The sequence below is a fragment of the Nomia melanderi genome, chromosome 1 (assembly GCF_051020985.1).
Source record: "Nomia melanderi isolate GNS246 chromosome 1, iyNomMela1, whole genome shotgun sequence".
In the NCBI taxonomy this organism is placed as follows: domain Eukaryota; kingdom Metazoa; phylum Arthropoda; class Insecta; order Hymenoptera; family Halictidae; genus Nomia; species Nomia melanderi.
In genome coordinates this window covers 14,940,201-14,965,714 of record NC_134999.1, presented here as the reverse complement: position 1 = coordinate 14,965,714, position 25,514 = coordinate 14,940,201, and the positions used below count along the sequence as shown (strand labels likewise).

Sequence of the window (25,514 nt, the reverse complement as noted above, 5' to 3'; positions counted from 1 at the left end):
TAGAGCGTCATATTAAGCTATAATTGAATGAAATAACGTCGACGTGAACCTCAAAGTGAGAAACCAAGAGCACTTCGGGCAAAGGGTTAACGTCATTCGTAGACATTAGATTAAATAATCAGTGTCATATAATTTGTTCAGGAGGCGAGAAAGACTGTGCAGTATGTTCCGACAGGAAAACTCCAGGAAAACGAACACACACGTACTGTGATACTTGTACACGAAAGCCAGGACATAGATTAAAAATTTCGTATTCTTACGTATTATAAGTAGTAATAAATATAACAAGTCAGTTTCAACAAATTCTATGTGTTTTAATATCCATATATTGACTTTAAATTCTGTAAGGAAAAGTAACTGCGAAACGCTAAATTTGATCCGACCTGCTGATACTCTCAAGAGCGAAATCTGCCGATCGCAAAGAGTTAACCCTTTGCGGACGAAGATTCTTCGAAATGTACGAAACCTTCAACAGACGAAGCTAAATTATTTAGCAATTGCGTAATCTTGTTGTTTGAGTAATTTGATCATTCGTTTGCGATTTAGTCTTCTTAACACTTTGACTGCCACGTCACACAAATTTGGGTGACACTATTTTTCACGTAAACTTGAATATGAATTTTCTTGGTAACGTATCGAACGAACCGAATTTTGTTGGATGTATGAGATATAAGAAAGATAACAGAGCAATTATTACGAAGAATCTTGACCTTTTAGTTTCTACTTAAGGAAGAAAACTGTTTCGAGTACATGGGAGTTTTGACGAGTGCTCACTTGGCAGTCGAAGTGTTAATATGGACACTTCATCTCGCCGAAATGTCGACATTCGTCCGCAAAGAGTTAACGTATACTTTCCAGGGCTGAACGGGTAGGAATGGACATTCTGTCTGTTCGAGGCTTTTGCTTCTGCAAATTGTTCCCGTGTTGGAGTCTTTCGACGCTTCGCTTTCGTGTTCTTTGGCGTATTCGAGTTTCCTGATGTCTAGATTGTACGTTCTTGGATCTTCGAATGATTGAAGTTTGAAATTTTTATCTTTCTATTGAACTTTCAGATTTTCTAATTTTCCAAGGTTTAAACTTAAACTGTAGTAATTTCCAACTTTTAACTTTTTCAACAACTTTTAAACTTTCAAATCGTTACACTTTCCAACGTTCGAATTCTCTAATTTTTGAACTTTCAAACTGTTCAACTTTCCAACTTTCAGATTTTCAAAGTGTCGACAGTTTTAAACTTTCCGTCTTTCAAGCTTCCGAATTTAAAAAATTCTCAGCATTCTTAAACTTCCTAATCTTTCAATTTTCAAATTTTTAAATTGTCAACATTTTAAGCTTCCCACCAACTTTCCAACTTTCAAATTTTCATATTGTCAACATTTTTAACCTTCCCAACTTTCCAGCTCTTCAACTTTCAAATTTTCAAATTCTCAACATTTTTAACCTTTCCAACTTTCCAACTGTCAAGCCTTCAAATTATCAACATTTTCAACACGACAAACTTCCAACTTTTCCAAGACCTCAATCTTCAAACCCCGGAACGCAATACTTTTCACATTTACCAATCAAATAGACCGTAAGAATACTCCTTACATCAGGCTCAGCGACTATATTGCAAACACGACCCCCGGATGCTAAATAATCATCTCAAAATCCGGTCACAAAGAACCTGTATTTCCATTGAAGCGGAATTCCGAAGACGAAGATGAAGCCCGGCATGGTCCACGATAAAGCTACCGACATCGCATAAACCGTTCCCCGAAGCTACAATATCCCGTCCCGCCGACTCATTTCTGTTTATATTAACAGAAGCGGAGAACCAGTCCGTCTTATTTCAAAATCCGAAGCAAAACTCAATCGACTCGGTCGAAGAAAGTTCTGCCGTAGCTCGCTCGCTCGCTCGCTCCCTGTGTCCTTTGAAGCCAACTTCCAGGCATGCTGGTCTCTTCCCTCTGCTCAACCTGACCTCTCGGCCCTTTGAATCCTGCACTGGCCTGGTCCACTCGGTCAGAACAAGGGAAAATAACAGCCGACCGTGTATTCTTACCAGCACGCCAAAGAACGCGGGTCAAAAGTTGTTTCTCTCGATTGCTGTAATCCTAATTGTTTTCTTGCTTCGATGTTGCTCGATTCGAGGACCAAAAATAATAGCCAACGCGAGGATTTTTTGTGGAGTCAGAAATTGAAACTCCTTTGTTATCGAAAATTATAATATTTACAAAATTCCTATTCGTCAGATAAAACTTTAGGTTTCGAGCACATTGTCGTGGCATTTATAATGTTCATTTCTAACGATGTTAGTTGAAAAAATAAATATCACTAAAACTACCAGACGGGTCGAAGTGTATCATTCCAGATTTCTCATTTTTGCAATTATTAAAAGGATAACAGACGTTTCTGAGAAGTTATTAAAGAAATTGATGTAATGTGCAAACTGAATTTTAGATCAATTAACCCTTTGCGGACGAAGGTTCCTCGAAGTACAGAAAACGGTCAGCAGATGAAGCTAAATTATATATCGATTGCTTAGATAACTGCAAAAAGGAATCTACGTACTGACTTCTTGCTGTTCGAGTAATTAAATCATCTGTTTGCACCTTAGCGTTCCAAATGTGAAACTTTCATATCGCCGAAATGTCGACATTCGTCCGCAAAGGGTTAAAGTCTGGATAGATGCATTCTAGGAGTTTCTACAGAGGAATTTCGAAAACTTAATTTAACTGCTCGATAGTTTGTTATCCTACAACTCAGATTTTTCAAAAAACACCATGGCGAATGAATCAATTTCGAATATTTATCATTTCGATCTGTGATCGAAGAGATCTTAGTTGAGAAAATAATGATTGTCCTGTGATTCCTTTTTAATTTTGATATGAAAGTAGTAATCCATGCATCCTTCTTCATCCAGAAGATCTTAACGTCAACATTACATCCCCTAGCCCTTTTTACTAGCCCTTTCCCTTCCACCGGAAGTTACTGGACCCACCACAAGCAAAACAAACGGATTGTTAAGCCGCGTTCACGGTGAACGAACAACACGATGTTTTTCGGTAAAAGACTATGATCCGTCGAATCTGAGTGAGCAAATTCGTTTTGGAACATTTAGATTAAACCTTTGCCCTCCTATTTACTTTCGCCACTTTGCTCATGTACCATTTCACTATCGACAATTTGGAAAAAATGCAACAAAATTGTCCATTGTACTTCAAGTGGAAATTTTATTTGAAGATAATACAATGATAATAGCAAAATAGTTGTTTACTTTGATCCGTGGGTAATGAGTAACATCGATTATTGTTAAATTAGTCTAGAAATCTTCATCACGAGTCTCACTCATCATTCTACAGCAAGGAGTTAACCCCTTGCCCTACGATTTATTTTTCAAGTATGATCGACACAACGACTTTGCCATTAATAATTCATTGAAAAGAGTATTCTATGCCTGTGTTTGCTTTTAGTTATGATAATTAATAACAAAAGGATAATACTTCATTTGTACCCACAATAATTGACTAATATTTATATTCGTTAAGTTCTGTTTAAAACCTTCACCACGAGTCCCACACGTTATTATAAGGCAACTGTGTTTGACGAGTATACACGTCATCGTAAAGCTTGAAATGATACTAATTCTTTCAACGATGAATTCTTTATTTTTTCAAATAAACATGTAATTCTTCTTTGTTTCGCTTTGGTCTTTCATTAAAATATACTCTACGTCCATTCGTCCTGCGTTCGACGAGTACACGCTCCACTTTTTGATTTTATTGCACGCAGAACGAGAGGTTTTTCAAACTAAATTCCACAGTTAACGGGCGCTTTTGTAAGGAACGCTGAGTGGATGTGCATCTGTATACGCGAAAATATAGGAACATTTGTAGTAAGCAACGCGTGTGAAGCGTATTTCGGGAGTGTTTTCATCCCCTTGATACACATCATTGTGATCAAAGAGAAATGCGTGTATCAAATGTTTTCCAGCGTTTGCTCCAGGGATTTCATGGATATAGATATCATGACTATTATAACCGTATAAAATTATTATAGTGATCCCGGCTGAGCCCCCAATTTTATAGTGGGGCTACTATTATTATAGATATTGAAAAGGTGGATCTTCAGTAAAAAGAGAATTAGAAAACAATATGGACAACACGTAAAAATACAACTTAATACCACGAAGGCCAACACACGACTCTCTATCACGCACAAAAATGTTCTTCTCCGCTGTCTCTCACCAAAATATCCTTCTCGTACGCATTCCCACTCGCTTTTACACACACCCCCATTCGCTCTGTCTTTCTCACCCTTGCACCCTTCTCACTCGCATCTTTCGTCCATAGTCAAAATTCATGCAGTCACGTACACGCTTTTCTCAAGGTTCAGTCGCTCAGTTCCAGACACTCTTCCTCGCATTCTTTAGCCGCTCGAGATTTTCTAAACGCTACCAAAATCCTAGAATAAATATTCTAGATACTACATTATTATAATAGAAATATACACGACGACGAAACGCATAATCACAGAAACAATAATTAAAATCTCCCAGGAATATTTTCATCGCGAAAATCCAAGAAACCTCGATAATAAACTGTGCAATGCTTCCATCGAGATCCTCAGAACTCGACGAAACAAGGTGAAAATCGAGCAGCAGACGTTCCAAAAAATTCTCCTGACTAGAATGCACGGTGTTCTCGGAACGTGTGGACGCGGCTTTACAAGAAAGCGCGGGACGACCGGGTAATTCGATGGGAACACACCGGAATCACTCGGAATTACTTCATGGCCGAGCAGAGATCCTCTTCGAAAAGAGAGAGAAAGGGAGCAAAAAGAGGGGAGGGAGAGGGTGAGAGGCCGTCAGCCGGGATAGAGAAGTTCGCGGGAAGAAAATAACAGCATCGTCACTCGTTCCCACTGTTATTGTAGTCGCAGCGTGTACGTGTAACCCGCGTAACCCACGAATTCCTTCCGGTGCCGCGGTTGTTCCACTAAATACGCGAGATCCAATTTGGACGAACCCCAAAATTCGAAGAAATAGTACCGCCCTCGCACATACAGGGTGTTCCGCGAATCGAAGCACAAAGGAAATGGATATACGTAGAGAAACAAAGGAGAAACGTGAAAGAAAATTATCTCGTAAGAGGATTCACCCACTAGATAGAGGTTACGAAGCGTAACTAATACTAATAACAGTGGTGTTCATAAAAAATTGAATGTATTAAATGATTGCTATTGGATGATATGAACTACAAACAAGTTTTCAAGCCTTTGCGGACGAAGATTCTCTGAAATATACAAAACATTCAACGGATGAAGCTAAATTATATAACAGTTACTTGAATAGAAAAATAGGAAACTACGTGTTAATCTCTTGCGATTCCATTAATTAAATCATTTGTTTACGACTTAGACTTCCAAATATGAAAATTTCATCTCGTCGAAATATCGACATTCGTCCGCAAACGTTAAATGACCGGATTTAACCCTTTGCAGACGAACGTCATTTCGAAATGAAATGTTCATATTTGGAAGACTAAGTCGCAGACAAATGATTGAATTACTCGAATACCAAGAGATCAACGCATAGTTTTTTCTTGTATTAATTAAGCAATTGACGTATAAATTAGCTTCACCTGTTGAAGGTCTATTTCACAGAATCATCGTCCGCAACGGGTTAAAATTCTGTGTTTTCTTTTGTTCATTGAATTTTCTATCAATTCCTATTATCCGATTCATTAGTTTTCCAAATTACATCTTTTGTTTGTTTGCACTGAAAGAAGTTTATCGTCTAACTTGTTTATCTCTATTTTGTAGCCAGTTATTCGATTACGATAGGAAACCGGTATGGTTAGTGTTAAGCGTGATTTTTTAAGAGTATTTTATCAAACAAAGGTATTTTATATTTATTTTTCTTAGTTTGTCATATATGTAGACATTATTTGATTTTCTTTGTGACGTGTCGTGTAATAGGACTTCCGAAGCACCCTGTATACACAGGCGCGCATGTATATGCAGGGTTAACGTACTTCGTACGCAAGACAGTCGGGTAGCGTTCAATTCCGAACGAGTATTTCCAACCCCTCACCCCTGCGAGTATTACCGATAACACTGACTTCGCTTCTTCCATGGTTTCCTTGATCAATTGTCTACTTTTGTTACCCTCCTCCCGACCGTTCAACGCTTCCCCCGTAGATAATACTAAACTTTCTGATTTTACAGATGATTCTTCCTTTCAACGGTAATTTATTTGAAATTTAATCTACTTCATACCGTGAAAACGGCTGAACGTTGTATGATTCGTATAGTGCGGCCGCAGAATTGGACGGAATTGAATTAAATGAAATTCTGTTTCCCGCGGTAGCGGTTTCAATGGGTAAAGGATAGAAATTGAAAATAAAATTTTACTTCAATTCCTGTTTCACGTTAATATATATATATTCCCGCAATTATAAAAATCCGTAATCTATTCAGAGAAACGTACGCTTATAAAATTCATTTTCAAATTACTCGTACAACTCTCGACGACTTTCGCTGTCAATCCCTAACAGATTTGTCAAAAATTCGAACGTTTCCACTGGAGACTTCGGAAATACGAACGAACTAATGGAAATCAGGGTATCGATTCATTTGAAATAATCCCCGCCACTTTCCTTTAATCGCGGAAACATCAAATCGAATCTGTCAGCAAATAAAATCGATTAACCCCTCGACCGATTCCAATATCCCTCTTCCTGCTGTAATCTCGGCGACGGGGACGGCAAGGGGGGAAAAGTGGAATCGGATTTTCGAATTTTTAATGAGTGCCAGTCGAAATTCGAGCGCGGCATCTGTCGGCGAAAAAGTTCCGAATATGCAAATCTCAACGGGGACAGGCCTGTCGAAACGCAGCGCTACAATTTACGCCTGAACTCCCACGAGAGCACGCGTGTCGCAGAATCCACTGGCGCAGGGGTTCTCAAAACGCAGATAACGAAAAATTTGGAAATACTTTTTATATATTCATATATAAAAATAAATAAATAGAAATACATTATATATATGTATATTATATTATATTATAGGTGTGTGTCGAATCGTAACCCCTGACCAGTGAGTGAGACTCGTGAAGATTTCTAGACGAATTTAACCCTTTGCACTCGAATGGTGACTCTCACTTGATTCGATGCAGTAAAACTATAAAATTTGATATTTAATATTAAACTGTGTGTTAAAAAAAGCTTTGTTTCTCAATTCACTTGTACTTTCTCTTTGAGTTAATTTAAAAAACTGTGGTCTTCGTCTAGTTAGAAAATATTAAGTATTTCTAACGAAATACTTCCGAGTGCAAAGGGTTCAAAATCAATGTTGTTCGTTACCCACGGATCAAAGCAAACTATTTTGCTATTATCAATTTATCTTCGAATACACTTCAAGTGAAATAGAAAGTTTTGTTGCATTTCGTTTAAACTGTAGATAGTAAAATGTTACACGAGCTCAGTAACGAAAATAATACGTCAAAGGGTAAAGAGCGATATGCAGTCACTTGAAAATTTCAATCTCCCGAAGCTCAAAGTACGTTTTGAACGATGAATAATGACTGAACAACATTGATTCCTTATTTTTCCTTACATAACTCCAGACAACTGAAACCAGGAAACAGCAGAATAGAAACATGAAATGAAAACAGGAATAATACAAAGATTACATCATTACTATTTCTTCAACAATGAAAGAATAGAGAAATGACTGATCCCCATCGTTCGAAAAAATCAATCGTACCAAGTTGTATAAACGAACAGATCCCGAAAGAATGATTACTTTCAAAAACAACCGTCATCCTATACAAGCTTGAGGGCCACTGGGCTACAGGACAGGCTCGATTCGAAACTAGACCGCGAATTTCCCAAGGATAAAAACGTGTCGGGGCGTGAACTCGAATTTTAATAATGGAGGTTACGGCGTGGGACGTTTCCATCGCGGAAATTCCGTTCCGAAAGCAAATATTCCGGATATTTCACTGATAGACAGTTCAGTAAATAGTCTCACCGACCTCTTTCACTCCTCCCCCTCTCTCGCCCCTTATCCTTCTATCCTCTCTATCTTTCTCCGGAGCTAGTTCCAGCTGGCGCAACTACACCCGGATACATGAGCTTCGGTAAAGAGAGAGTTGAAAAGAGAGAGAGAGAGAGAGGAACAGAGAGAGAGAGGGGGGGTGGAGCTGCGCAAGATGTTAAACTCAAGGAAGATGAAAGCACAAAGTCTGCTCGTGACGCGAGTTACTTCAAACGCTCGAAACGGCGCGGCGTCGGCGGGGCTTCAGGCTCGGCTTGGCTGATGACAGCTTTGTTGAGCGCCTGGGATCGGAAACTGCGTGCAAAAACAGGGTCAACGGTGTACGCGGCGCGCGCGATACGAATCTCGGATGGTCAGTACATAGTCTCTTTTCCGAGCCTTATTTCGGGACGCATCGTGTGCTCCCGCCGTCTTCTCGTTTTTCCGGAATGAAAGGTTCTGCGGGCCCATTGTGCCCGCGTTAAACGTTGTTCGGATTTTGGGATTCAACGTTGCTTGCGTTATGTTTGCGAGGATGTTGCTGGCGCGGAAAGATACGGAAGAGGAACGTGGAATAATGGGAGACGGTAGATACGGCGAGATGAAAGAGAGATGGCTGTAGAAAAATAGAGAATGTGGAGGGATGGGGAGAAATAGGTGCAGAATAGGAAGCAGTGTGTGTGTAGGGAGAGGGGAGAGGAATATAGGTGGGGAAACAGGGGTATTAAATAACAAATGGAGAATAGATGGATGTAGGAGGATAAGGGGTGAATGGTGGAGGAGAGAGATAGATGTAGAAAATAGGGAGAAGTATGTATAGAAAAATAGAAGAGAGATACACGTAGGAGCATAGGGAATACTAAATAGAAATTGGAAAAGAGAAGTAGAAAAATAAAGAACGGTGAGTATAGAAAGATGAAAGAGAAATAGATGTGGGGAAATAAGGAATGGTGAATCAAAATGAAAGAGAGATAGATATTGAAAATAGGAAGTAGTATGTACAAAAAAATAGAAGAAAGATGCATGTAGGATAATAGGGGATACTAACTAAAAAAATGAAAGAGACGGAAATGTAGGAAAATAAAGAATGGTGAGTATAGAAGGATGAAAAGAAGAAATAAACGCAGGAAACAAAGAAATAATAGCTGTAGCAAGATAAATGGAACGATAAAAAGATAGAATATTTATAAGAGAAAGTTTATGTGCTGCAAACATTTTTTTTCTGAGAGAAGCGCCAACAATTTCGCGCAACCTGTTATTTTTCAGAAGTGAATACATGTTTAACTGCCGGGACGCGGCCGCGCGGGCATCGAGGTAATAGACAAAATTTATAATTCGCACGATTGCACACTTGTGGAGCCGCGGCCCGACCGCCCTGACGTTTTCGCGTGTTTATTCGAACCGTTAAAAAAACAAATCTGTAATTTTGGACACGTGAACGCGACCGCTTCGACCGCCGCCCGGTAATCTCGCGATTCGCGTGAGGGAGATGTCCCATTAATGTTATATGCGTTTTTATTTCAGCCCGTAACGCAGGTGGCGATCTAATCTCCTGTATTATGCCCGTTAAATATAACGTAAAAGGTAGACACACGCGTTGCAATCTATAAAATATTGTATATCGCGAACACCAGGCGCAACCGTGTTAAATACAACTAATAAACATAACACTTAATCCCTGCGAAACGTTCAACATTCCGTAAAACGACTCCATTGCAACGAATAAAGTACAGCCGACGCTAATAGCAGCCATATCAAATACAACCGATAAGTGTTTCAAATACGACGAACAGACAGATACTTCTCCACTCGATGCAACTGCAAAAATGCACCGAAAAATGCGCCGACTACTGAACGTTAAGGATTCCATAAAACAAATTCATTTCAACGGACGAAACAATGCAACAGCGAACACTAATAATATCTGCATGAAATCCAATAAATGTCCGAAATACGAGAAAATAGATCAATACTTCTGCATTCGATGCAACTGCAAAATTGCACCGAAAAATGCGCCGACTATGAACGTTACGAATTCCATAAAACAAATTTCAACGGACAAAACAATGCAACAGCGAGTACTAATAATAATTACATCAAATTCAATAAATGTCCGAAATACGAGAAAATAGATCAATACTTCTGCATTCGACGCAACTGCAAAAATGCACCGAAAAATGCGTCGACTCTGAACGTTACGAATTCCATAAAACAAATTTCAACGGACAAAACACTGCAACAGCGAGTACTAATAATAATTACATTAAATGCAACCAATAAATGTCCCAAGCAACGTTAAAAAAGGACACATTTCGACTGGTTACAGCTGCAATGAAAATGCACCAGTGATCCGTGCACCGTCACTAGAGCTAATAAATATAACGATTAATCCATATTTAACGCCGAACATTCCGTTGCGACAAATAAAATACTGCTAACGCTAATAGCGACCAATAAATGTCCCAAACAACGATAAAAAAAGGATACATTTCCATTCGTTACAGCTGCAACGGAAATGCGCCCACGAACGGCTCGGCGGTCCGTAGATCGTCACGCTCGGCTTTGAACTCAAGATAACCCGTAACGATAAATGTACTCCCGTTGTTTTCGTCGCTGCTGCATCAACTTTCGCATCGGCCCTTATTCGTCGTTCTGTTCGATAAAATTCCCCGGTTCATTAGCCGCGTGCGCTGCGCACGAGAATGTTGCTACGGAGAATAAACAGTGCGGAATTCGCTGTCCCGGTAGCAGACCGAGGCAACCCGGGAGTTAAGATAAACAGAATTTACAATGGAAATTCCTTTTCATAATCAGTCTAGTTTTACGAACTTGCTACATATTTTAATCCCGGATCCACGGGCCAACGGTAACTCTCGTGACCCGGTTGCGCCAACCGGAAAACGGGGATAGTATACCAGGGATTCCTCGCGTTCCCTCGGCGCAATTACTGCCCCCCGGAATCGAAGATTCTACACTGTGCACGTGCAGACACGTTGCTGGACTTCGCTGAAGTTAATATCAAGTAGTAATGTAAATGAATGTTGCCGCGAGTACGTGTGTTCCCTAATTCTGAGCAGGTAATTAGGACTTATTGAAAATGGGCATAATTGAGGAATGAAGTGAAGCCAGGGCAATTTGAAAGTATTGGCGTGTTAGTGAAATATTAATGTAAATGATTAATGTAAATGATTGAAAGTGTAAATGATTGTTGCTGCGGGTACGTTGTTGTCCCTAATTCTGAGGAGGTAATTAGGACTTAATGAAAATGGGCATAATTGAGGAATAAAATGAAGAAGCCACATCAATTTGAAAGTATTGGCTTGTTAGTAACATATTAATGAAACGTGTAACTGAATTTTTTAAATGCTGGATATTATTAGGAAACACCTGTAGTTTTATAGCGATCGAACGTAATAAATGATGTTTGGTAAACGAGGATATAATTAACTACTGAAGTATTATCGAGTAACACTGGCACCATTAACCATTCCAATGAGAATTTCATGTTCTTTATCTCTGATATGCGCATTGTTGTGATAAAGAATGATATATTAACTTCTGATAATGCGATGTATTATTGATTAAATTCTATTTAATTAAGAGCGACGGATTATGTTATATCAGAATTAATAATCAATTTAATAATAATGAGGAAAGCCTGTGTGGCTGGAAGCAATTATCGTCCGCGTTCACCGATAATCATCGGTATTTTTGACAAAGGAAGCATTTGGCGCGTCATTAATTGAATATCGCGTAGAATAATTATATTTTCTTTCAATGAAAATAACGTAAAAATCATTCCAACGAATGCTCGAGCGGGAGAAGTGTTTACCAAGAAATGATTCGTCCGTTAAAATGTTATGTCCCGGTATCGCGGTCTCGGTTAACGACAAAACTAACTGAAAACTCCCCCGGGCGGATAAATAGACAACGAATCGGATTAAACCACGGCTAAATTCGTTACTCGCGGCGAGACACTGGAATTCCAAGTGAAAAGCTCAAAATTCACAGTCACAAGACCTCATTTAAGTTCGCCGGGTAGTGGCCTTCCAGCTTGCAAGAATTCTCAAAGAATTAATTTCGGATTCTACGCGTGCGGCCTCAGCATTTTCCAACGAATCCCATTTAAACTTCGGAAACCGTGATCGGGTATCCATTGCGAGAGATATACTCGTTCTTCAGTACCTTCCACCCAAACTATTCTTAATTAATAATTTCTACATTCAGCGTTTAACCCTTCGCGGACGAAGATTCTTTGAAATATCGAAAACGTTTAGATCAAGCTAAATTTATACATCAATCGTTTAATTCATGGAAGAAAGGAAACTACGTGCTGATCTCTTGCTGTTTGACTAATTAAATCATTCATATGAAACTTAGTCTTCCAAACACGAACATTCGATCTCTCCAAATGTCGACATTCGTCTGTAAAGGGTTAATTTCTGAATTAGAAACAGAAACTTCAAAACGATCAGTAACTTTACCGATACAACTCAAAACCGAAAACTGTTGTAAACTCAGACAATCAATTAATCCTCAACTCTGAAAATTAACCCTTTGCACTCGGCGCCTTCCAGTCGACACTTGACTTGACCTAAGAAAATTATAAAATTTAAAATTCAATATTAAATTTTTATATAACGCATCAACACGACTTAATTACCAATAAAATAGTTATGTCTCTTAATTTATGCAAGGTGTAAAAAATATCCTTGACATTTCATTAGAAAATAATGAATATTTGTCGAGAAAAATATTCTCGAGTGCAAAGGGTTAAGAGTACCGGATAAAATACAAATTCTATTAATTTTGTTCAGAATTGCGTCTTAGAAACTGTCGATCTCGATTCGGCGATCTAAACGGGAGGAAGATGATTCAATTTCTATCGAGCTGTCCCCCAGTTGGACGGCACGAGCCAGTTTAAACGTTAACTAATTTCGAACGGCGCGAATGGGTTTAAAGGCCACTCTTCATCACGACGCGAGCTCTCGAGCGCCGACAACAGTCGAAACAGGAGACTGCGGCAGGACGTCCACCTGTTTAACGGCAAACAGGCCGATTTAGCTTGACCTAACCTATCCTACAAATCCTTATTAGAGCGACACTTGGCTAATTGCGTGCCGGTTCTATTGTGCAAGAGGGCATGCGGCGACGCGAAGTGCACTCGAACCAGCGCCACGTTCAGATAAAGCGATAATGAATGGCCATGGATTCTGTTTATCCCCAATGAAAACACCTCGTTAGAAAACTACGCCTATACACGCGGTGGCCCATTATTGCGCGCTTACGATCGGACCAACTCTACAACGCCTAACGTGCCACAATTACTTCTGCCGGCATTAGAACCACCTATTCACTCTCGAACGCTATCGTTGCAGTTACTATAGAGACACCAGGTGATTCTCTGAAGAATTATTCAACTAATTTATCAACACCGTACCGAATTAATCGAATTTTCAATAGCTACACTCTTAGAGTTCCTACAATCAATTCTAAGAAAGTTTAACACGTTCGCTACGTCACATATTTATTCTGTTATCAATTATTACACTTTGGAACAAAGATTGATATAGAATATGCCTATAATTTTGTTTTCAATACATTTTTAGTCTATCGTTTAATTGTTAGTCCTACATTAATACGTTCCTTGCCAGCGTCACATATTTGAACGACCGTAATCTTATATTTTATATAAAGAAAATGAAATTAATCCTATGGATATTGTTGTTAGAAATTATAAACTGCGACATTATATTTAGAAACTCAATGACTTATTTCAGTTTCAATTTTCTAATATTTTGTTTAGATTTATTGAATTGAAGAAAATATAATTGAGGAGACGTCACCAAAATAAGCGCTGGTAGCGAACGTGTCAACTAACTATGATGAAATGAGTAAACGAGCAAATGAATTAACGAGTGGCAGTCAATAATTAATAAGCGAGCTATAACAGAAAAAAAGCTTGCACAGAGAACTCTTAGAGAGCCCTAGTGTTTAAAAATCCTCAAAACTCTTCAGCAATTTCCCTCGGACAATAGGGGAAAGTATTCGTTACACATTACCGATCAAATTTTATTACCAAACAAGTCGCTAAAGAAGAAAGGAGAAATCAAATCACCTAATCGGTAGTTCTAATAACAAGAAAAGTCCTCGAAGAGTTAAGGAAGCAGGTAATCCTTTCAACGATCCTCCTCAGGGAAAAATGATCGCGTGACCGTCATGATCGCGAAGGACAACGGTAATACTCGGCGCTTTCCGCTTCGGCGTCCTTCGATCCGCGCGCGGAGATCGTAAAAAGTGTCCGGGATTGCGAGAGAAAGGTCGGGCATGACATTTCGTGACAGTCCCGCTCGCGTGACTATCGGTTATCAACTTTTGAATTATTGACGGGCGAAGTTGGACGCGCCCGTAACGAATCGCGCGAGAGATACAAACTTCTGCCGCATAGTATCGTTCCTGGGCTATCCGAGAAACTTGGCCGTCTCGCCTACAGGCGCCACACACACGGCCGAGTGTGCGCGGCTAAACCTAAACCCCACGCTGCCAAAAGTTTCGAGCGTCCCCAACTACTTGCACACACGTACACGCGATATCATAGTCCGGCCGCCGCGTCACTTCGTTCCACCTTTCGCCGATTAAAGCGATGACCGAGCTAGAAACAGTCTTTAGAGAGGTTCCGCGACGGGGATCATCATTTTGTGTTCGGTGGACGTGTTGTGTAATCTTTTCCTGCTCGTGTGCAGTTTTTGGGTGATAGTATTCTAGTTTCTAGTTTCTTCTAGCTTATCTTGGAAATGACGGAGTATCAACCCTTTGCACTCGAACATTGTTTCGCTAGATATATTCTTCATTTTCTAATGAAATATCAATGGTTTTATAACTAACATTAATATAAATAATATAGAATTCTAGGGATAGAACTACTCTATTTTAACGTTTCATGGATAATCACGTTAAATGAACTTTAATATTATACATCAAACTTTGTGATTTTGCTGTATCGAACCAAATGGCGAGTCGCCTCTCGAGTGCAAAGGTTAACACTAGATTTACTGACATTTACTGAAGTGTTCTATTGTTCTTAGAAAAATTGTTATTCATTTAGATCTTAGAAATTAGAGGTTTAACAGTAGACAATTAGGATGCATAACTGCGTTAAGAAAGATCGACCCAAACATTTACCAATGCTTACAAAATTCGATATAAGTCAAATTGACTCGTTCCATCTAGTGTTAATAGTTACTAGCGAGACTTAATAATGTTGCGGAGTTAGTCTTGGAAGGTTATTCTTACCTCGAAGAACCGGTAGCTAAAATTACTAGTGAGATCTCTTAGGATTCTAGGAGATTGCGACGATCCGCTTGCCAAGTAGCTTCTTAGAATTTTAGTAGCTTTCAAAGACGATCGAAGGGATTCCATAGGAATCTAGTTGCGACAGTTCATTTGTCAATCGAAGTCCTAGGAAACTAACAAGTTGCCACAGTTTGGTTGTCGATAATCCTAGAAACCTAATAAATTGCAGCAACCCACTTACCAATTAAAACTCTACCACAATCAGCCTCTATTCTTGCCGATCACCGCGATACGCTAATCCACAACGTTCCAAACTCTGCAGCCTTCATTGCCACTTTTTCAATTCTAAACCGATTCACCGGCGATTCTCAATTCGAGCGATGCCACCGGTTCGTTAAAACGCAACGCGGCGAATTGACGCAGCAAATGAACGAACGTGAACGCCATTCCGTGGCGGTGGACCGTCCGACGTGTCCACTACCGCCGGGGTGAGATAATATTCCAGTAAATACGGCTCGGTGGCTGGTAAACAGTTATCCTTTTAATTCCGCAGGGAAATCGGCGTGGGACAGCGGGGTCGCGAGATTGGAATTTTTAATCCGCGGATAAACCAAAGGATCCGCGACGGATCGGCGCGGCGACCGGCACGGCGCGGAATTACCGGGAGTCATTTCCGGAATTTAACAGGGCCCATAAGTTCGGGCTGAACGAGTGGTTAACGATCCGCGGCGGTATCGTCGAAATTGTCCAGAGACGCGGACAACCTCTGGGAGTTTCGTCGCGTTCGAGGCGTTAATCCGCGTCCGGGATTAAAATGGCTGCCGTCTTGTACCATGGATACCTTCGACTGAGACGCGGTTCATGGAAAAATTCAGGGACTAATGAAATGAGATTAATCGTTTGCACTAGAGGTGACTCACCAGTTGATTTTAAAATTAGATCTCGTGTGTCATATTAAATTTTGTATAATACATCAATACGTGAAATATTAAAATGGCTGCCGTCTTATACCATTAATACCTTCGACTGAGACGCGGTTCATGGAAAAATTCAGGGACTAATGAAATGAGATTAATCGTTTGCACTAGAGGTGACTCACCAGTTGATTTTAAAATTAGATCTCGTGTGTGATATTAAATTTTGTGTAAAGCAAATAATTAATTAATTTCTTATTGGCTTATGTAAGTTTTCCGAATATTTACAGTTAGTTGCAAAGAAACGTCTACGTCTCATTGGAAAATGCTGAATATATCTAGCGAAGGATTAATTAACAGTAGGTTTAGGGAACGTTCTTGGGTAAATATTTGGTAGAGTTTGATTGATACGATTATGTATCAGCGAATATATTTCCTAATGCGTTTTTAAACAGTTTATTTCTAAGATCCAAAGGAACGAATAATAAGAAGAAGAATGAAATCAATTTTTCTAGGAACGATAGAATAAACAATACAATAAATGTCTGTGAATCTAATTAAAAGAGAAAATGCTTGTAATTTAGAGATAGATCGCGGTGTGGAAAAGAGCAGGGATTGTTCGACTGAATGGAAAAGGGTTTATGATCTATAAATGAGGATTACGTGCCACTAAAATGAATGTTTAATTGAGATAATTGGATGAATGGGTTCCTGATATCCGATGATATAATTTTTCATATTCGATTTGTATTTGAATACACATTACTATTCCGTCTAGTTCATGCTGAATTATTCATTACTATCGTATCAATTATTCTACCTCTGTCTATTATAATACCGACAAATTATTCTACCCCTTTGTTCCAATAATACATTCATATTGATAGAAATAACAGATTACAGTAGTTGTTAATCCAACTAATCCCCATTTAATATCATACTTTCTCTATTATCCGATTAAACTTTATCCAACCACTGTAAATGAGATGCAGCCTTGTTGACGCCACTAAGATCTTTAACTAGAACTACAAACTGTCGAATCACCTAATACACATCTTCCTACACTAACCACAATATCAATCTCTAAAATTTCAACTGACCATACTTCAAAACGCACATCGGTGTATTTTATCTCGTTGCTCAATTAAAAACTTCCTCGGAAAACCGAAGGCCACGAGAAAGGAATCTAAATCGATCGATCTCGATACATTCGTAAACCCAGCCATTAAAACGGGAGACAACACGACAGAACAGAAGAGTCGGTGCCTACGCCGTGGGTAAACTGGCGAAGATGCGCGCTTCAATAATAAATCGGACGTAATTAAGATTGCGCGCGCGTCGCCATGCCCGGGAGAGTCCCGTTGCCTCTCTCGGGACGGGGCTGCGATCCGGCGTGGCGCTAATTCAGCGGGAGACCCGAAAAAAAAAGGAAGCCGTTTCAATTATTCAATCTCAATTTCCGCGGGAGACAAAGACGGGCAGCGCGGCGGGAGACTCGGAGGAGGAAAAACGCGATGCCGCGGCGGAGTAGCACACCCGCGGACGTAAAACCTAGAAAAACCGGTTCGGGGGGATCGAGGGTGGCTCGCCGAGGCCGCCGAGGAAACTTGAGGAAAGAAACGGCTTAACGGGGAGAGGGGAAACCGAGAAAAAACCGGCGCGAGAGAAACAGATTCAAGGGAATAAAGTGGGAAGGCAGCGCCCGGAGAGGAAAGCGAGAGGCCGGGATGGCCTCCGCGTCTGAAGTCAACATCCTACTTGAGGAATATGGAGAACGAAAGGGCTGAGAGCATGGAGAACGATCCAACACGAGAATAGATTCAAGTCAGCGGCGTTTAAAGGCGGCCGAGGGGATCGAGGAACAAGCTGAGGGGTCGCGTCCGCACCCTTGGAGGCAGTCGAACAATATTTTTTAAATATTCCGCTTGTTGGCAATTTGTGGAAATGATAAATGTTCACCTAATTCCTTGGTACCGAGGATGTTACGCTGCTAGCTTAATCCCTTGCCTTATTTTCTACTCAAAACGTTCATGGTTACACTGTTTCACTTTATCGCAACTCTACGCGACTATTACGAGGAGAACTGAAATGTTACAGGTTATTAAATGTATTTATGGAAACAAGAGGATTACGTTGGCTATAATAGAGTGGACTTATAAAATAATTTATAAAATCAAGCTTCCCGTAAGAAGCACGACCGACTTTCACTCGAGGAGTTAATTACAGGATAAAGTCGTGGGAAGGCGTGTTGAGAAATTGGATACCCTTTCATTGAATTCTGACGTTGCTGAGTGATATTGATTAGCGTTTAATGTGTTGTTGATACTGAAACCAACGATTAGTTTAAACGACTATTGTCAAAAGGAAGGAACTAAGACGAGATCCTCCTTCAATCCTTCAACGACTTCGAGGCTCCACCGTCAATTACTGAATAATAAGAATAGAGCAAACTGTATAATCACTGTCGAGCTACTTACACTTATGTTCGGCCCGCCTTCCGTCATCGTCGTCGAGTTACCCTGGTCACGTTCGTATTAACAGGTGCACACACACTTTTTTTCCTGCACATCGCAGTTCTCCCACTCCCGGACGGTATACCTCGGTCTCACTTCCCAGCCGCGGCGTTCACTTTGACCGCCGATTTAATAACTTCCCCGGAAATAATACTGTTAGAAAAATAAAGGATCACCGGCGGATTTGTTTGCTTTTAATTACCACTTCATCCCTATCCGCGGGGAAGATAATGAATTCCCCGTGTATCCTGGCCAATAAAAAGGAAAAGAAGAGACGGGAGAACAAAAAAAAAAAAGAAATAGCAGCCCGGGAAGAGATCGTCCATTCTCATCGAAATAAATCTGTGGGAAACGTGTTCTCCATCCCCTTTCCCGAGCAGATTTCCACTTTTTACAACGGGACCTCCACACCCCCTCCCCTCTCTGCCGCCATTGCATAATTCTCCTCTCTCGCGGAGATTATTTCAGGCCGAAGAACGGAAGTCAAGCGAAATGAAATACAACTTCTTACTCGGAACGAATTACTTCATTAATCACGGAACTTCTAAATTACTTTCTTTTTTTTCTCCTTTATTTCTCTCTTGTTCTCTCTCTCCCTCTCTCTCTCTCTCTCTCTCTCTCTCTCTCTCTCTCTCTCTCTCTCTCTCTCTCTCTCTCTCTTGCTCTCTGTCTCTCTCTCTCTGTCCCTTTCCCTCGCTTCTCGGTTCTGTCGTCCTTCTCCAGTTCGGTTGGATCTTTCCCAGCCCTTTCAGCTTTATGATAATTAACGGGAATCGGTTTCACGGGCCGCGCTAACGTAAATTAAAGATTATCTTCTGCTAATGCGATCGCGTAATCTACGAGTACTCCTTTTCTTTTTAATCGGTTCCCCTGTTTTCTTTAGCGGGCGAGAATATACGTGTGATTTTACAGGTGGCAGAACTCGAGACGTGTGTTCTTATAGTTGGAAAAATGATGTATCGATTTTCCGTTGATTAATTCCGTGTTATTAAGAACGCAGATTTCAATCTTGCTGAATTTAATCGACACGTATTGAATAATACATGAATCAGGTAAACCTATCATCAGACTCTATTTTTTAAATATTAAACCTTTGACCTATAGGTCAAATAAATAGGCAGACTCGTGACGAAAATTATCAAATGAATTTCAGAAATCCTCATTTGTTTTAAATAGAAATTTCATGGTACTTTTCTGTTGTCGATCGTTCACTTTTGGAGCAAACATGGAATAAGCATGAATGCTTCTTCTTTTCTTAATAAATTACTATCACTTTGCGTCTTTTCTAGAGCTTTGATAATCAATTATTTCTATAAAACAATTCGAAATTTCATCATCTACGGCTTTCCTCGCGATACAAAGATAACAAGACGGTTCCAAGAAACGTCTGAAATAATTGGATCGACGCTATCGGAAAAGCTCGCGTAATCATCCTCGCGTTCGCTAATTTTTAAGGGATTTACTCCCTTGTCGGCTCCAATAATCGCGTAATCATTTTTTTTTTAATCTCGCTGACTCACGCGTCGGATTAAGATCGTCGGAACGCGACGGAGCACGATCCCGCGAGATACAGATCGATCGAATCGGTATCGATCGCGGAAGAGATGCCGGCGGGACAGTGCGTTCCGCGAAGATTTCCGCGGAGCTTGCGGTAACCCGTTAAATTATAACACGAGTTCGCGATTTAATTTCAAAGTTTAGACTCGCGGTCCACGCGATATAATTCCCAGTCCTCGGGCTTTGTTCGAACGAATGCCTGAGTCCGTTCTTTACTCTTGCCGGCCAAGAACCGACGAAATTGCTTCGCGAACAGCAAACTCCGCTTCGGCCAGAAAAATTACTATGAGCAGCGAAAAGATTTAGTTCGTTGATCGGTGAGTGTCTCTGAAATTTGCAAGAGAATTTCATTCGAATTACCGATGGAAAATAGGAAACTAGACATTCCGTTCGAATTGTATGAGAAATAAAAAGTAAGAAATTCCATTAAAATTACAGGTGGAAAATGAGATATTTTATTGGACTTACCGATGAAAAATAAAACACGAGATATTTTATTCTACCGATGAAAAATTAGACGCAAGATTTGTTCGGATAACAGATGAGAAACAAGAGACAAGGAATTATATTCGAACAATATTGCGAAGAAGCGAATCGAGAGAGTATTCGTTGAAACAGGAATAAATTTGAATAATTTTCATTCGTCAACCATGTAATTGTTCGAGCGAGTGAAGATAAACTGTTCGAATAAACAGACAGAATAACCTGCTGTGAAAAACAAGCAATCGACCGTCCGTTTAAAGCGTTTGATTAACGAGAATTTAGCTGGTTAATCGTCCCGTGTAAATGTGTACCGAAAACAATTCGAACGATACACAACGTCGACTCGACAAACGAGATATCTTCCATTAATCGGGCGGAGGCTTACGCGAGCAATTCTATTTTTTTTCGTTAACAAGCCGCGAGATATCATTACCGTCATCGCCACTGAACAGCAACTTCTGCGCCAAACATTGATAATCTCTTGTCTCCTTCCTTTTTCAGAATTTCTGTTCTCGAAACAAAAACCGATAACGAGTCATTAACGATCGCTGGTGAAACACGTTTTCTTTGTCGGTTTTATTTCCTGCTTCGGCAATTAAACGAATTTCCGTCTTTTTATTCGTCCGGTTTACGGTGTGTCTCTCGTGTTTTTCGTATCAAATATTCACGACGGTTTTTAATTCGACAGGAAACACGTGCATGGCTGTATAACCCGTTCATTAATAGTCGTTCCCCCTGGGAAACGGACATTTTTATATTTGCCTGGAAGCCGCGTGCAAATTAGCTGCCGAAAAACCCATCAATCCATCAAACACAGTTAATTTTTGTTATTATTAATCTCCTGTTTTCAATTACGAATGACGAAAACCGAGTCCGATCGTTTCCCGCGGAAAACCTCTCGCGAATTTACCGGCATTTCGCGCGAGAGCCGTTAATGCTCGCCTTCGGAGCCAGTTTTTATTTTGTATTTATCTTCAGCCTCGACTTCCGCTGGATTTAACACAATCCGGTTCATGAATTTCTTTGCTTTTATTAATATTCTTCTCGTGTTTCCTGTTCCCCTCTCTCGAACGACGTTTACGAGTATCCTTGAATAAATGCTGATCCAAATTGTACGTATACTACGAGGTAAGTATTAGAAACTGTTCAAGGATACACCTTCCATTTCGTATCTTCCGTAAATTGACACTCGAACAAATCCATTTTATTTCATTCGTCTCGCGATTCTATACACCGTGTACTGTAATAATCGCCAATCGCCCGCGAAAACGGTTTTTTTTTATTTCACGTCTGCTTTAGATCGATAATCAAATATACGTTCAACAAATTTTTCTCGCCATGTTCCTGCTACTATCAACGTCACGTACTGTACAAACATTTCTTGATATTTATATAAATTACTCGGAAACACATCGATGTGGCGCTAATAAATAATATCTACCACATATATCCACAAATCGAACGTTAATTCCATCTCAGTACCAATTCATGTTCAAACCTTTTGAACAAAAACTAAGACCAAAATAAATCTAGCGTTCCTATAAAATAACAAAACTTTCCAAACGAAAATACTCAGACATCAATACCAAAAACTATCAATTTTAAAATGAATGGAACTACTAACTTCCAGCAAATAAGAAACGGAAACTGAGAAACATTCGCGACACGAGTCGCTCAGAAGCTAGTGTAGTTAAGTCCAATTTCCGGTATTTTCTGATTTCCATGCATCTTAATGGAATAAATAATATCCTGTGCTCCTTCCTAGATCAGAAAGCCCTTTTTATAGTTTCCCAATATACTGTATAACAATCTCACAAGCCAAAACAAGAATTTTCCCAATTTTTCTTTTCTAGACTTAACCGCATTGTCTTCTAAGCGACTCAAATACGAACTGGATCTTCGCTGCGATCCGATCCAGCCCGTTCCACCCCGTACGATTTTCCCCAAAGAATCACATATTCATCAAGGACCAAGCTTCTTGCGGGAATTTTTCGTGGTCGCATCGGTATTGTGCGCACGCGCCGCGAATACTGCACGGAACGGCTAAAGAGAAACGGAGAACGAGTTAATAAACGATCCAAGGCGGGGGAGGTGAACGTGAGAGCGCGGGAACTCCCGGAGAAGAAAAAGGAAAAAAACCAGAAGAGAGGAAAGTGGAGGAAGAGGAGGAGAAAGAGAAAACACGGCTGACACGGTGGATTTGCGTTCAAGAAACGTACCGGTACGTATCGGACTCTTCGGTGATTGCGAAACGTCGCTTGGCAAACTTCGACGGAGCTTCGTTAAATTTGTATACGGACAGCGTACGGTCGTCGTGGCACGATTTCTCTCGCGACCCCTGGCCCCGCTCGCTGCCATTCACGCGAATTTTTAAATACACCGCCGCGCCGGAACGTTACAAAACAACTGCGGAAACGAAGATGATCCACGCGTCGTTTCTCGGTACTTCATTGTTTCGTTAACCCATTGCCGCACGCTAATAGAACTACCGTACCAGTAAAAATCACTGGTTTCGATTGTTTTGTTTCACAATTATTGATATCTTAACCTTTTGCACTCGAGAGGTGACTCTCAGTCACCACTTGATTTGATTTGCAAAATTATAAAGTCTTATATATAATATTAAGTATGATGCATCAATATGTGGAATATTGAAATAAAATAACTTTCCTTCGTAATTTATATATGTTTCCTCATTAATTCATTTCAAACATCGTCTGTATCTCATCGGAGAATATGGAATATGTTCAATGAAAAACTTTCGAGTGCAAAGGGTTAAAAGCATTGAATATTCGAAATGATCTTGAAAATAAATAGCTTCGACTTGAATACTATAATGAATGTTTAAAGAAACCGAAAATAATCTATCGTTAGAATTTTTATAGGGATTACATATCAGTCGTATTAAATCGGTAGTTTTAGTGTTAAAATCGTGCCCGGAAATATAGTTATCAACAATCTCCTCTTCTAATAATCAAAACAAATTTAACGCTAAAACCACCGAGCAGTTAAATTGACTTTGAAATTCTTCTGTGGAAACTCCAAGAGTGCATCTACTGATACTTCAACTGATTTACTATTCAGTTTGAGTGCTGCTACATGAGTTTCTTACATAATTTCTCAGAAAAACGTCTGTATCTTTTTAATAACTTCGAAAAGAAGAATTCAGGAATGGATTATGTGCACCCGTCTGGTAGTTTTAGTGTTAAATTATCCAACATCTTAATCGAATTCACAATATCTTCAACTATGTCTACTCCTGGAAGATATCTTAATGTCCAACGAAACGACACACTGTTTTCTTTATACCATTGTTTATTTAACACATTGGATGCCATGGTCACCGGTAACCTCAAACAAATCGAATTACTATAATTCATTCGATTAAACTATTATTTGAACCCTTTTCTATGTTAGAAGTAATAACACGTAAAGCAGTGACATTCGACAAGAACCTGCAATAATAATAACGTAATTCAATTATATAAGTTGATGCCACATTATTCTCATTTTGCACATTTTTCTCGACTAAATCGTGCGGCACTCAACGTGTTAATTGTTTGTTTTGACTTGTTCATGAAAAATTGTACACAAAATCAACTTACATGGTATCTAGGCTGTTACGTCATTTTGTTCAATGTATTATTAAAGAATAAAAGAATAAATGTATTAGTACAGTCCGTAAAATGAACACGTTAACCGCCACGAGAATTTTTAGCGTTATCACTTATTCTGTCGCAACGAAGGCAAATGGTATCCGAATGGATTAAGAAATCGAATTAAATCGAAGTACTATAGTTCATTCAATTATGATTATTTGTAAACATTTCTATGTTATAAATGATGCTACCTAATGCGGTGGCATTCAACTAGATCAACAATTCAATCAAATGAAATATTACATTTTTTCCATTTTGCGTATTTTAATGAGTCGGTACCATTAGCTTTTGAGTTACACTATTATTTAGTCACACGTGTGACTAAACATTTTCATTTGACACTAGTTTGGTTTGTGGCAACCAAAATGTCTGCGTTTAGAATTCTGGTGTTACAATATCTTCTACATTATAATATTTTTTAAGGGAAAATCGGCAGTGTTCAGAAATCGATGTAAGAATGTTTAAACATAGATTCAATGCAATTTCGTCAAATTTTCATGAGAACAGTTCGCGAAATAATTAATATTTCGTATAAAGTAAGTACACTGAAATTTAAAGGAATAATTTCCGAGTCAGTAAGGTGTTAACACTTTGACAATTGCGCCACCGAAATTCAGCTGACATAACTATTTAAACAGTTATAGCTTCTTTCTATTGCCTTACTCTTTTCCCGCAACTTTTATGCGCTGCGCTGTTACAATAATGCCTCTACTTTGAATTTTAATGCATCTGCGCGGGGACGTTAACGCTGACACAGTTTCAACGATCAACGAGTGACATTTTCGGTAAATGTTCATCGACAGATTTGCATCCTCCTTTTCTACCATCTACAATCTATTCCTCTAAATATACTTCAATAGACAGTGGATTCTATTTCATAATTCTACCATACATCACAATCTTCTGGCCTGAGATTTCTCCACAAGAGAGGATCAATGCACACCGGTTCCAACATTACAAATAACGAAAAGCAATCGGAATTTCCCCGGAATTCCCCTCTTAATCTTACAAATCACTTTCCTCTAACCATCGACATCTCTAAAACCTGATTCAACCGGATCTCCAAACGAAGCTAG

General features: G+C 39.6%; 1 protein-coding gene across 5 annotated transcripts in view; it reads right to left on the bottom strand.

The window, feature by feature from the left end:
• Window positions 1–25,514, bottom strand: part of LOC116431069 (venom dipeptidyl peptidase 4) — a 447,002-nt gene that overhangs the window by 417,053 nt on the left and 4,435 nt on the right. The window contains exon 2 of one of the 5 annotated variants that reach the window (XM_076374131.1): window positions 18,704–18,987. The exons of 2 other annotated variants lie outside the window; for them this stretch is intronic. In XM_076374131.1, the coding sequence (XP_076230246.1) occupies window positions 18,704–18,730 (27 nt within the window). In that variant the 5' untranslated portion in view covers window positions 18,731–18,987. The remainder of the gene's footprint in view (window positions 1–18,703; window positions 18,988–25,514) is intronic. 2 more of the 5 variants (XM_076374129.1, XM_076374130.1) reach the window with 2 other exon arrangements.